The 14,402-nt window shown below is 46.4% G+C and overlaps 1 protein-coding gene across 1 annotated transcript in view; it reads right to left on the reverse strand.

The window, feature by feature from the left end:
• Positions 1-14,402, reverse strand: part of PREX1 (phosphatidylinositol-3,4,5-trisphosphate dependent Rac exchange factor 1) — a 215,545-nt gene that overhangs the window by 65,176 nt on the left and 135,967 nt on the right. The window contains exons 8-10 of the mRNA XM_038750022.1: positions 9,490-9,608; positions 7,319-7,468; positions 2,568-2,715 (exon numbers count right to left, since the gene is read on the reverse strand). Coding sequence (XP_038605950.1) covers positions 2,568-2,715; positions 7,319-7,468; positions 9,490-9,608 — 417 coding nt within the window. The remainder of the gene's footprint in view (positions 1-2,567; positions 2,716-7,318; positions 7,469-9,489; positions 9,609-14,402) is intronic.

The following is a 14,402-nucleotide window of genomic DNA, read 5'->3' on the forward strand; positions in this document are numbered from 1 at the left end:
CCATGTCGTGCTAACCCGCCGTTCGGCAACGCTGTGTCTGTCTGGCTCTGAGGGTGGCCCTCGTGACGAGTGCTTCCTCTCTGACGTGGTCCGTCTGGCTTCATTCAGAAAGAACAGGAAGTCCCTTTACGAGCCCGGTGAAATTGGGATCATCGCAAAGCAGGGAACTATTTCCACGTGGAGCGTATCGTCCCCCTGAGACGAGAAACACCCAGAGCTTCTTCGTGTTTTCAGGAACTGGACCCTGGCCAGGGAACCACCGATGAGTCAATGCCTGGGAACAGGCTTGAGGAGTTTCGAGGAAGGGCTGTCTTCACTTTGCGCAAGGAGGAGAGGCGATTCAGTGAATTCAGGCTCCTTCAGCAGAGGTAGCGGAGCCGAACGGAAAGAGCAGAGCAGGGGACTGGGAGGCGGGAGACGGGGGTTCTAGTCCCAGCTCCATCCACTGACCTGCTGCGTGACCCTGGGTGGGTCTCTGAACCCCTCTGGGCCCTGGTTTCCTCACCTAAACAATAGGGGTAGCCTGTCTGCATGCCCTACTTCTTCATTGTGAGCCCTGAGTGGAAAAAGGATGGAATCTAATCTGATTAAAATTCATCAACCACAGCACAGAGCTCTTAATAAAAGCTATAAAAACAAGGATGATGATGATTATGGACCTAGCTCCTTAACTGGGTCTATCTGAGATGCATGGGGTTTCTCCTGGGTAGTTTGTGGGGTGTCTCTAGTAATGTTCATTCATAAAGTCATGTGAAAAGAGAGAGGAAGGAGAATGGCCTAGGGGATAGAGCATAGGCTTGGGAGTCCAAAAGAGCCAGGTTCTAATCCCGGTTCCACCACTTGTCTGCCGTGTCACCTTAGGGTTGGTTTTTAACAACCCTCGGGGAGTCAATTTCTGCGTCACAACTTCTCCATCCAGAAACTACTGTCTCCAACTGTTTCATCCCACTGCTGGGGAGAAAGTAGCTGTGATAAACCTTAAACATATTTTCCCATGTAGAAAAGTTGCTGCTTTCGCTCTCAGTTCATCCACTGCCTCTCCACACTCTTCTCAAGAGCCTCGAGAGATGCCATCTCTTTGCCCTAAAAGACTCTAAGGTTAAGATTTCCCTCCTGGCCAATTAAGATGACACCCAGATGCAATGCAACCTGTTCAAAAATCAAACCGATGATCAGTCACCGATCAGTTTGAGCTATCGATTGTGTCGACATTATCGTTTGGCCACTGAAAAATCAATCATCCACCTGGACCTCGATTAGTTGTTCCTGAAGGATCCGGTCCGGAGCGGGATATTCCGTCTAGGCAGAGGAGGGCAGGGTTGGGTGGCACCATATCCACTGCAACAGAGTTGCCTGGTCCAGTTGGAAGTGGTCTGCTCATTTGGAACTTGTCCCTATCCAGGTGGAGTGAACTGATGTGGACAACCTACGCATCTCTCTAGACTGCAAGTTCACTGAGGGCAGGGAATGTGTCTGCTAATTCTGTGGTATTATCCTCTCCCAAGAGCTTAGTACAGTCCTCTGCACATTGTAGGCACTCAGTAAATACCACTGACTGATTGATCAATTGATCTGCATGGAGGCAGAATCCTGCCCAGTTTTGGAAGACTTGGGGGGCTCTTTTATTCTTCCACCTCTGACCCCCTGGGAGAAGAGGAGGGAGAGGCCATGCCCAGCTTGCTCTGGGCTGATTCCTGGCTCGTTCTGTCGATGATTGGTTTAGAGGCATTCCATCTGATAAGTTAAAAATGTATCAAATGGCTGGCTTCAGTGTCCTTTCTTGGTCATTAGTTGATCGTTAAATCCTACTCATGTGGGACAGGGACTATGTTCAACCTGACTGCCTTGCCTCAGTCCTTAGAACAGTCCTTGGCACATAGTAAGCACTTAACAAGCACCATAATATATTGATTGTCGGGTCAACAGTAATTTGTTCTAGAATGATTCTAGAGAAGCAGTGTGGCCTAATGGACAGAGCATGAGCCTGGGAATCAGAAGGCCCTGGGTTCTAATCCCAGTTCCACCACATGTGTGCTGTGTGACCTTGGGCAGTCACTTCATTTCTCTGTGCCTCAGTTACCTCATGTTTAAAATGGGAATTAAGATTGTGAGCCCCATGAGGGGCAAGTGATTAGTCTGTATCTACCCCAGTGCTTAATGCAGTGCCTGGCATGTAGTAAGTGCTTAACAAATAACCTAATGTATACATAAATAAATGTATATATATTATGTATATAGTCTTCTGCCAGATGTCTCTGGGGCACTGAATTAATCAATCAATGGTAATTATGAATGCTTACTGAGTGCAGAGCACTGTCCTAAGCGCTTGAGAGAGTACAATATAACAGAGGTGGCAGACATGTTCCCCGCCTACGGTGAGCTTACAGTCAAGAGTGGAAATGGAAGCAAATGATTAATTCCAACCCCTTACCAACCTACTGGCGGGGAAAGCCTTTTAATTAAGTTCATCAAACCAAAACTGATCCAGAACCACAGTGGACCTTATGACAAACCTTCCTCCACTCACTGACAGCAAGGAAGATTTCCAAAGAGTCCAAGCCACTTACTTGCCCAAAAAGCACTTGGGAACCGTGCTTAATTTCCTTCTCCTGTCTTTGATGAGGTTCACTTTCTTGCTCATCATCTTATGATAAAGTTTCTCCCCTTTCTCCGCAATCATGACGTAGGCATCCCTCTCCATCCCCAGCTTCAGACCTGAAAAACAAAGCCAAACACCCCGTAGGGTTAAGATCGGGATGGTGCATGCTCACAGCAGTCCAGTCTGCATCCCACAGAGCCGCTGCCAGAGGAGTGTCAATCAGCATTTATTGAGCACTTTTCATTATGCAGAGCACTGTGTCAAGCACTTGGGAGAGTACAATATTACGACGTAACAGACACATTCCCTGCCCGCAGGAAGAAGTCACCACCGGTCTCTAGGGAGGTTTCCTTTGGTCCCGTTTGAAATTCAGTCACTCAAGTGAAAAAACAGAAACTTCACCACTTTTAGGACTAAATCCTCTGAACTTGTGCCTCATCTTGCAAGACTGCCCAGGCTATTTATTTGGAGGAGTAGGAGGAAAAGAAGCTGGCATAGGGAAGAAGGGATATGGGTGATGGCAGTAGTATTTATTGAGCACTCAGTGGATGCAATGCACCATGCTAAGCACACAAAGAGCTGGTGGGCTCCAAGACCACAAGGCGCTGATGCCCTAAAGGGGATGCAGGCATACAAAGATTTACAAATAGAATAGTTAAGATAAATAACAATATACAATTTCAATGTCCATCTTTTTTTAATGGTATTTGTTAAACATCTATTATGTCCCTCTTTCAACCTTTAAAGCATTACTAAGGTCACATCACCTCCAAGATGCCTTCTCTGATGGAAGCCCTCTTTTCTCCGCTCACTCTCCCTCCTGCATCATCCATGCACTTCGATTTGTGACCTTTGGACATTTGATATTTGCCTCATCCTCAACCTCACAGCACTTACATACATATCTTTAAATTATATATTATAAATTACTTATTTATTCATATTAATGTCTGTCTCCCCCTCTTAGACTGTAAGCTCATTGTGGGCAAGGAACTTGTCTGCTAATTCTGTTGTATTGTGCTCTCCCGAGCAGTTACTACAGTGCTCTGCAGAGAGTAAGTGCTCAATAAATATGATTGATTAATTGATGCATCAAGCACTATTCTAAGCAGTGGGGTAGATACAAATGAATCAGGTTGGACACGGTCCCCATCACACATGGGGCTCACAGTCAAAGTAGGAGGGAGACCCGATACCAAATCCTCATTTTACGGTTGAGGAAACTTGAGGCACAGAGAAATTAAGTGATTTGCCCAAGGTCACCCAGCAGCCAAGTGGGGAAACCAGATTGGAACCCAGGTCCTTCAACTCCCAGGCTTGGGCTCTTTCCAGTAAGCCAAACAGCTTCCACGTGCGTGGAAACCTTTGGCATGAGGGGCAGATTTTGCCCAACAAGTCAAGGGAAGGGGTTCCTCTGAAAACATGACTGAAGTGGGGCCTCAGCGAAGGGAACAGGTCAGAACTGAAATCGCCTGAACCAGAAACCCGAAATCAATCGTATTTATTGGGCGCTTACTGTGTCCAAAGACTTGCAAAGAGTCACAATGCTGCTAGGAGGACCTGTGACAAAGAGGTGTGACAGAAAACCTCCAGGGCCTTGGAGGTAAAAGACGATCTTGCTTGAATTCCCTTCGCATCGACTTAACCACTTCACCTGCTCACACCTTGAAAGGCCACAAAAGGGCATTTTCTGGAGCTGGGACCCTGACAGAATTCGCTATACACTACATCCACGGTGGAGACGTACAAACGGAGCCCTGAAAGATGTAAAGATATTTTTTAAAAAAATCTACCAGGAAATTGCTCAACTATTCCCCGAGAAATATGAGACTCGAGTCAATCGATGAGAGGAGAAAGCCTGGAAGATCTGCTGAGATCAATGAGATAGCTGTATTTGAAGCAGCTGCCAGGCTAATGCTCTCCCATCCCCTGGCGGGGTTGGAGATGTCATTCCATATCATCTCATGTGCCTCTGAAAACCCTGGTTCAGACAGATTGCTTTCAGAAACCTCTCCCCGCTCCCTTTATCCACTTCCTACCTCTCACTACAAAGGCTCTGGACCTCTGAAGTTGACTAAATTGTGCTTCTACAAGAATAATGATTATAGTCCTGGTTAAATGCTTTGCCAAGCACTGGGGTAAATATAATAATAATAATTATGGTATTTGTTAAGCACTTACTGTGTGCCAGGCACTGTACTAAGTGCTGGGGGAGATACATGCAAAGCAGGCTGGACACAGTACCTACCCCACGTGGGGCTCACAGTCTCAATCCCCACTTTCCCGATGAGGTACCTGAGGCAGAGAGAAGTAAAGTGACTTGCCCAAGGTCACACAACAGGCACGTGGCCGAGCCGGGACTCTAACCCAGATAATGCAATCAGATCGGATGTAGTCCCTGTCCCACATGGGGCTCACCGTCTAATAGGGACGGAGAACCCTACTGAATCCCCATTTTCCAGATAAAGAAACTGAGACAGAAGTTAAGGGATTTGCCCAAGGACAAGTTCATAGGGGCAAAGATCGCGGTGTTGAGCTCCTTCTGGTCATGATTACCCTGGAAGTGGCCCAAAATGGCCCATGATCCCCGCCACTCCACCGTCCCAGACGTTTCCCTGCGGCTGCTGTAAATATTGTACCTGTTTATAAATATTTATGGAGCTGCGGGGCTGTTTGCCTCATCCACCCTATTACACTGTAAACTCTTGGGGAGCAGGGTGTCTTTCCCTGGCCTGCTCCCTCAGTACCTAAGGGAGTCAAACGAAGCACTAACACTTCCCCAAAGGTTGGTTCAGGTATTTGATCTTCTCTCTTGCCTCTCCTTGGAACATGAGTCTCTTCCCTTAGGTAGTTTTTCCTGCTATTTGTTAAGCGCTTACTAGACTGTGAGCTCGCGGTGGGCAGGAAATGTGTCTGTTATTGTATCGTAATAATAATAATAATAACAATGGTATTTTTAAAGCGCTTACCATGTCCCAAGTGCTGTTCATTCATTCAGTCGCATTTATTGAGCACTTACTGTGTGCAGAGCACTGTATTAAGGGCTTGGGAAGTACAAGTTGGAAACATATAGAGATGGTCCCTACCCAACAACGGGCTCACAGTCTAGAACAGTCCGCTGTTCTAAGCGCTGGAGTAGATACGAGGTAATCAGGATGTCACCCAGGGGGCTCACAGTCTTAATCCCCATTTTACAGATGAAGTAACTGAGGCACAGAGAAGTTAGGTGGCTTGCCCAAGGTCACAGAGCAGACAACCGACAGAGCTGAGATTAGAACCCACCTCCTCTGACTTCCAAGCCCGTGCCCTGGCCACTAATCCACGCCACTTTTCCAAGCACATAGTACAGTGCTTTGCATCCAGTAAGCTCTCGATAAGCAGTGTGGCTCAGTGGAAAGAGCCCGGGCTTTGGAGTCAGAGTTCATGGGTTCAAATCCCGGCTCTGCCAATTAGCTGTGTGACTTTGGGCAAGTCACTTCACTTCTCTGGGCCTCAATGACCTCATCTGTAAAATGGGGATTAAGACTGTGAGCCCCCCCGTGGGACAACCTCATCATCTTGTAACCTCCCCAGCGCTTAGAACAGTGCTTTGCACATAGTAAGCACTTAATAAATGCCATTATTATTATTATTATTAATACTGAATGAATGAATGAATGCCAGCACTGTACTAAGTGCTAGAATAGATAAAAGCCCCCAGATCTCTATTTACTCATAAAAGGTCCCAACGGAGACGGTCGAGTTTCCTTAAATATGAAGAAGAGTATCTATCCCATGCTTATATCAGTGGTATTTACTGAGCAAGCACCATACTAAGTGCTTAGGAGAGTACAATTCAACAGAGTTGGCTGACAGGATTTTGACTTCAAGGAGCTTACAGTGAAGTGGGGGAGACCAACGTTGAAATAAATTACAGAGGGAACAGCAGAACATGAGGTCATGCACGTAAGTGCTATGGGGCTGGGAGTGGGATGCATAGCAAAGTATCAACGTGCTTAAGGGGGCTTTGGGGCTGGGGGAGGGGGAAGAGAATCCACGAGTTTAAGGGGTACAGACCCAACCAAGACTGTGAGACTTCTAGACTGTGAGCCCGCCGTTGGGTAGGGACCGTCTCTATATGTTGCCAACTTGGACTTCCCAAGCGCTTAGTACAGTGCTCTGCACACAGTAAGTGCTCAATAAATACGATTGAATAATAATAATAATAATGTTGGCATTTGTTAAGCGCTTACTATGTGCAAAGCACTGTTCTAAGTGCAGGGGGGGATATAAAGTGATCAGGTTATCCCACGTGGGGCTCAGAGTCTTAATCCCCATTTTACAGATGAGGTAACTGAGGCTCAGAGAAGTTAAGTGACTTGCCCAAGGTCACACAGCAGACATGTGGCGTAAAGATTAGAACCCCTGAGCTCTGACTCCCAAGCCCGGGCTCTTTCCACTGAGCCACGCTGCTTCTCTAATGAATGATGAATGAATGAACCAAGTGCCTAGTTTACAAAGCAAGAACAGTGCTTGGCACACAGTAAGCACTTAAATACCATCATCATTATTATTATTATTAAAGCACTTTTACTCCACGCTTTCATATTACTCGAGACAGTGAGCCCCACGTGGGACAGGAACTGTGCCAACCTTGTTGTACTGTATCTGCGCCACAGTTTTGCACAGAACTTGTTACAAGGGTGTAGAGCCTTGAGGAAGAGTTTTTCAGCCACTTACTCTCCCTCTGCTCCCGCTCCTTGATGATCGCATCCAGCCACTTCTGTTTGTCCTCTGCCGTCTTTGCCATGCAGACGAACCATTTGTTTTTGGCCGTGTTGTGGATCTTCCAGCCGTTGGTCACCGTGTACCCGTTGCTATGGTAATCCGCTGCAAGGGGACCCCGAAGCAGGACACAGTCGATGAGCAGTGGAGAGGAAAGAAGAGTGGAGAACGTTGGACAAAAGGTGGGGAAAAGGAATGTGGACGACAGAAAAACTCTCAATTAGCCATTTTAATCAAGGGACAAGTGGTAATGAGCTCCTTGTGGGCAGCGAATGTCACTGTTTATTGTTGTACTGTACTTTCCCAAGCACTCAGTACAGTGCCCCGCACACAGTAAGCGCTTAATAAATACTAGATAAAATAAAATAAATAAATACACGAGAAGCAGCGTGGCTCAGTGGAAAGAGCCCGGGCTTGGGAGTCAGAGGTCATGGGTTCTAATCTCGGCTCCTCCACATGTCTGCTGTGTGACCTTGGGCAAGTCACTTAACTTCTCTGAGCCTCAGTTACCTCATCTGTAAAATGGGGATTAAGACTGTGAGCCCCACGTGGGACAACCCGATCACCTTGTATCCCCGCCCAGCGCTTAGAACAGTGCTTTGCACATAGTAAGCGCTTAACAAATGCCATCATTATTATTATTATTATTATTACTACTGAATGAATGAATGGTAGAATCATCCATAAATACAGAACAGGTACAAATTGGCGGTGGCCAGTTGGATTTGTTATGTTGTACTCTCCCAAGATCTTAGTACAGGGCTCTCCACACAGTAAGAGCTCAGTAAATACGATTGAATGATTTGTTCATTCAATCATATTTATTTGAGTGCTTACTGTGTGTAGAGCCCTGTACTAAGCACTTGGGAGAGTACAATTTAACAAAAAACAGTTCCCAGCCCACATCGAGCTTACAGTCTAGAAGGGTTGGATGGGTCAAGCAATCTATTAGTGGCATTTATTGATCACTTACTGTGTGAGGAGCACTGTACTAAGCTCTTGGGAGCATACAATATAACAAACAGACATTCCCTGCCCCCAACAAGCTTACAGTCTAAAGGGGGATAGATGGATTGGATGGGTCAAGAAATCAACCAATAGTACTTACTGAGCATTCACTGTGTGCAGAGTGTTGTACTAAGCGCTTGGGAGAGTATACTATAACAGAGTTGGAAGGCAAGTTCCCGTCCCACAGTGAGCTTACAGTCTAGAGGGGTCCTGATGGGGAGTGAGGTGAGGTGGTTCTGGGAACTAACTGGTTGCTGTGCGGTGGCAATGAGGGCAGGCCTGGTCATGCATGGGGCCATCAAATGGGAGAAGATGAAAAATAAACCAGGCCCTCTGTGGGTAAAAACTAAGCCGCTCTAATCCTGGCTCTCCCAGTTGTCTGCTTTGCGACCTTGGGCAAATCACTTCTCTGTGCCTCAGTTCCCTCATCTGTAAAATGGGGATGAAGAGGGTGAGCCTCATGTGGAACATGGACTGTGCCCAACCTGATTACCTGGTATCTACCCCAGCGTTTAGAACAGTGCCTGGCACACAGTAAGCACCTAACAAATACCATTAAAAAAAAAAGAGGGGATCCTCCAAAACACCCAATCCGCTCCCAGATATTCGAAAGGTGATCTCCTCAAGACTGCCAACAGAGCCCAAGCAACACACAAACCCCTATGGTGAGGTCTTCACCGAGCCTTCGGAGGAAGGCTGTATGTCTTGGTCCCTGAGCCTAGATACTTTGTTCTTTTCCAGGAGGAAGGCATTAAGAGAAATCAATTTTGCACCAGCATTCCTGGATTCCATTAAAGACAAGTCATCTCCTCCACCACTGTCCACCTGCTTTGTTTTGTTGTCTGTCTCCCCCTTCTAGACAGTGAGCCCGTTGTTGGGTAGGGACCGTCTCTATATGTTGCCAACTTGTACTTCCCAAGCGCTTAGTACAGTGCTCTGCACACAGTAAGCGCACAATAAATATGATTGAATGAATGAATGAATGAACACTCTGTTGTTTTAATTCTAAGGAAGCACGTGATGGGTGAAGGAGAAGGTGTCAGAGAAGTTATCGGGGGAGGTAGAGGGCAAGCAGCTGGCAGCAAGTCGGGGAAAACTGGCCACCCTGAGGAGATTACCTGTGCCATCTTCCACGTTCTCTACCTCCATGACTTCTGTGTTGATTCGGCCTCTGAAGATATAAAGGGATCCGTTGATGGATTTGGTCCGTTTGGTTGATTTTTTGCTCCCGGTGACTCTGAAATGGCCCAGACAAAGCACAGTCAGCATCTCTTCCTAAACCTGCATCTCTTACTGCCCTCCAATAAGAAAACAGGGGGCTGCTAATTGGTCATTAGAAATGTTTGGGAGCTATTTCATTTCTCACATGATTGGGCTCATTTGTCCCACAGTCAAGATGGAAAACCAACCATTCATTCAATTGCAATTTTTGAGTGCTTACTGTGTGGAAAGCACTTCGCTAAGCACTGGAAACCACCAATGACAACTGTCAACACACTACAGTGCAAGCAGTCCCACAAGGGGAGAAGGCAATAATAATGATGGTACCAAGGATAATAGTAATAATAATTAAAATAACAAGAATAACATTGGAACTTGGATCACTGTGTGCCCAGCACCATACTTTGTACTGGGGTAAATACGAGATAATCAGGTCGGACACAGTCCCTGTCCCTCATGGGCCCCACAATCTAGGTAATAATAATAATAATAATAATAATAATAATAATTATGGTACTTGTTAAGCACTTACTTTGGGCCAAGTACTGTCAATTTGGACACACCTTCTAGGTAAGAGGGAGAACAGATATTGATCTCCATTTCACAGATGAGGAAACTGAGGCACAGAGATGGCATGTGACTTGACCTAGGTCACACAGCAGGCATGTGATAGAGCCAGGATTAGAACCCAGGTCCTCTGACTCTCAGGCCTGTGTTCTCTTCCACTAGGCCTCCAGGTTTAAACCTGAAGAGCATTTCAGTGAGGTTTGAGGCCAAGCTAGCTTTAATGTTAGATGAGCTAATCCAGCTCCATGGGCCTGTGGAAATAATAATAATTACTTATGGTATTTGTTAAGTGCTTACTATGTGCCAGTCACTGTACTAAGAGCTGGGAAATAGCACAGGCCTAGGAGTCGGAGGACCTCGGTTCTGATCCCGGCTCTGCCACTTGTCTGCTTTGTGACTTTGGCCAAGATACTTTTCTACGCCTCATTTCCCTCATCTTCAAAACAGGGGTACAATACCTGTTTTCCCTCCTAATTAGACCGCTCACATGTGGGACCTGATTATCTTCTATCTACCCCAGAGCTTAGTACAGTGCTTGGCACAGAGTAAATGCTTAACGAATACCACAATTATCATCATTATAATTATCATAATTTTTATCATTATTAGTATTATTTCCTAGGAAAACTAAGAGCTGCAACTGCTGCGACTATTCTTTCACTGAACTTAACTCCATCATTAGTACGGTGCTTAGTACAATAGTTGGTTGAGTGGTTTGGTAGAGCCCCAGTGGCTACCACTGGGCAACCAGACACTCCAACCCACTACACCAATGGGCCAATCCCCCAACTAGTCTCCAGAATTCACCTCCAGCATCATCCTTGGCTGTGACTGACACCTTCGGCCTGTACATGGAGACAGGTTCCTGCCCCCAGAGTCAAAGGTCATTAGCTACCTGAAAAGTTGGCATGGATCCTGAGCCTGGTCTCCTGATAGTCTTATCCTGATCCCTTCATGGAAATGTTTGACCATCTCAAGGGCAGCTGTGACCAACTGGAAACCAAAAATAGGCACATCCATTGTTCCCCCTCAGCCGTGTTATCTCGATAGTCTACTAGATAGTCTGATAGTTTGTTGTGGACAGGGAATGTGTCTATTGATTGTTCTATCGTACCTCCCAAGCAGAGAGTACAGTGCTCTGCACCCACTAAACGCTCAATAAATATGACTGCATGAATGAAATATGATTGAATGAATGATAGCCAACAGTCAATGCCTCAGAAAGTAATCCCTTGAATATCTAGAGGACCTATCCCCCCCATCTTACCTCCTTCCCTTCCCCACAGCACCTGTATATATGGATATATGTTTGTACAGATTTATTACTCTATTATTTATTTATTTTATTTGTACATATCTATTCTATCTATTTTATTTTGTTAGTATGTTTGGTTTTGTTCTCTGTCCGCCCCTTTTAGACTGTGAGCCCACTGTTGGGTAGGGACTGTCTCTATGTGTTGCCAATTTGTACTTCCCAAGCGCTCAGTACAGTGCTCTGCACATAGTAAGCGCTCAATAAATACGATTGATGATGATGATGATGACCTTCCTTCAGGGAACTCAAAAAGATTCCCATATATTAGATCCTCCTCGCAAGCCCCCGATTTTCAATTGGTGAAACCGAGGCACAGAGAGGTTGAAATGTTTCCTCAGGGTCACCCAGCAGAGCCAAGTCTGGAACACCGGTTTCTGGAATCCCAGCCAAATCGCTCGGCCGCTAGCTGCCTCCAAGAACAGATTGATTCTGACACCAGGCCTGGACCCAACTAGCAGCCTGAGTTGGCCCGAAAGCAAACCAGAAACGCCCTGCAGTCTGTAGGAGGAGGTAGCTCCTTCTCCCAGGAACAAAGGTCATTAGTCTGGGGAGGGATTTGTCCCAAGAGTCCCTGATTCCATCAGCCTGGAACCAGCAAGACTCGAGCCAGAACAGCAGTAAGAGATCCAAGCACTGGCCAACTTCCCACGTACTTCCTGTCGGAACCAGCGGGTCCCAGAGAGGTCTGAATTATAAACTCAACACCAGAGGCCATTCTCCAATTCTCCCAGTGCCCCAGCCTCTCCCCACAGGACTCCTCCTGGGTTTCTATCCTAGGTCACTCAGTAGGTCAATTGCATTTGCTGAGCTCTTACTGCAGCACGGTACTAAGCACTCTAGCTCTCTTCCTCCCTTCAAGGCCCTACTGAGAGCTCACCTCCTCCAGGAGGCCTTCCCAGACTGAGCCCCTTCCTTCCTCTCCCCCTCATCCCCCTCGCCATCCCCCCATCTTACCTCCTTCCCTTCCCCACAGCACCTGTATATATGTATATATGTCTGTACATATTTATTGCTCTATTTATTTTACTTGTACATATCTATTCTATATATTTTATTTTGTTAGTATGTTTGGTTCTGTTCTCTGTCTCCCCCTTTTAGACTGTGAGCCCACTGTTGGGTAGGGACTGTCTCTATATGTTGCCAACTTGTACTTCCCAAGTGCTTAGTACAGTGCTCTGCACACAGTAAGTGCTCAATAAATACGATTGATTGATTGATTGAGAGTACAATATAACAATAAAATGACACAATCCCTGCCCACAGTAAGCTTTCACTCCACAGAATTCCAGGAGGCCGGCTTGCATGTCCACTATCCCAGCTCCACCACTTGTCTACTCTGTGACCTTGGGCAAGTCACTTCACTTCTCTGAGCCTCAGTTACTTCATCTGTAAAATGGGGATTAAGACTGGCAACCCCATGTGGGACAGGGATTGTGTCCAACCTGATGACCTTGTATCTACCCCCAGTGCTTAGAACTGTGCTTGGCACATAGTAAGCGCTTAACAAATACGATTATTATAATTATTATTATTATCACTGTCCGTCCCTGGGCCAGACTATCCAGACAAACAAACCGGGATGGATCACTTCAGCTAAAGCAGCCCTACAGATTGTCTCCACATCACACAACCCCCAGCAGACATCCTCTTAATTAAAAGCAGACTCTGCCGTCTCGGAGCATCTATTTGTGTGGCACTAATAGGAGAAGTTAAGCAACACGGAGGCTTTGGAGAACTAGTCTGATTCCCAGCCAAAACCAAGAGGAACTCGGGATTTATCTGCCCGGCACAAGCAGGGAGAGGTCCGACTGCAGGCTACGGAACATTCTGTTTTCTAAACTTCAGTCTTCTGGTAAAAGGCCCTGCTCCACAAGGGAGAAGGGGAGGGAGTACCAGCTGTGCCCTCCAATCAATCAATCGTATTTATTGAGCACTTACTGTGTGCAGAGCACTGTACTAAGCGCTTGGGAAGTACAAGTTGGCAACATATAGAGACAGTCCCTACCCAACAGTGGGCTCACAGTCTAAAAGGGGGAGACAGAGAACAAAACCAAACATACTAACAAAATAAATAGAATAGATATGTACAAGTAAAATAGAGTAATAAATATGTACAAACATATATACATATATACAGGTGCTGTGGGGAAGGGAAGGAGGTAAAATGGGGGGGATGAAGAGGGGGATGAGGGAGAGAGGAAGGAAGGGTCTCAGTCTGGGAAGGCCTCCTGGAGGAGGTGAGCTCTCAGTAGGGCCTCCAAACTGCCCAGAAGGCGGCACTGACTCTGGGGCAGAGAAAGGAAACAAGGATGGGGTGAAACAGAGGGTAGGGGAGCAGATGATCACCCCAACCCCGAAGAGAGGCGGGGCCTGAAATTGGGTCAAAGAGTGATTTGACCCAGGAAGGGACTCACATTAGGGAGAACTCCACCAACTGAAAGCAGCAGGGCACAGTAAGCAGGAATAGGGGGTAAGAATCAATTAGATGCGGGGCTGGGATTTTTTTGTTAAGCGCTTACTATGTGTCAAACATTGTTCTAAGCGCTGGGGTAGGTACAAGTTAAGTCAGACAGTCTCTAGCACACTTCCCCCCTTCAAAGCCCTACTTACTTAGTGCAGACTAAGCCCCCCTTTTCCTCTGCTCCCCCTCTCCATCGCCCCAACTCACTCTCTTTGCTCTATCTCCCTCCCTGCCCCACAACACTTGTGTATATATGTACATATTTATAATACTTCTATTTATTTTTATTAATGATGTGCATGTACGCAGAATTCTTTTTATTCATAATGATGCTACTGATGCCTGTTCACTTGTTTTGATGTCTGTCTCCCCCCCTTCTAGACTGTGAGCCCACTGTGGGCAGGGATTTTCTCTATGTGTTGCTGAACTGTACTTCTCAAGCACTTAGTACAGTGCTCTGCATACAG

Source organism: Tachyglossus aculeatus, chromosome 8, assembly GCF_015852505.1.
Source record: "Tachyglossus aculeatus isolate mTacAcu1 chromosome 8, mTacAcu1.pri, whole genome shotgun sequence".
NCBI lineage: Eukaryota > Metazoa > Chordata > Mammalia > Monotremata > Tachyglossidae > Tachyglossus > Tachyglossus aculeatus.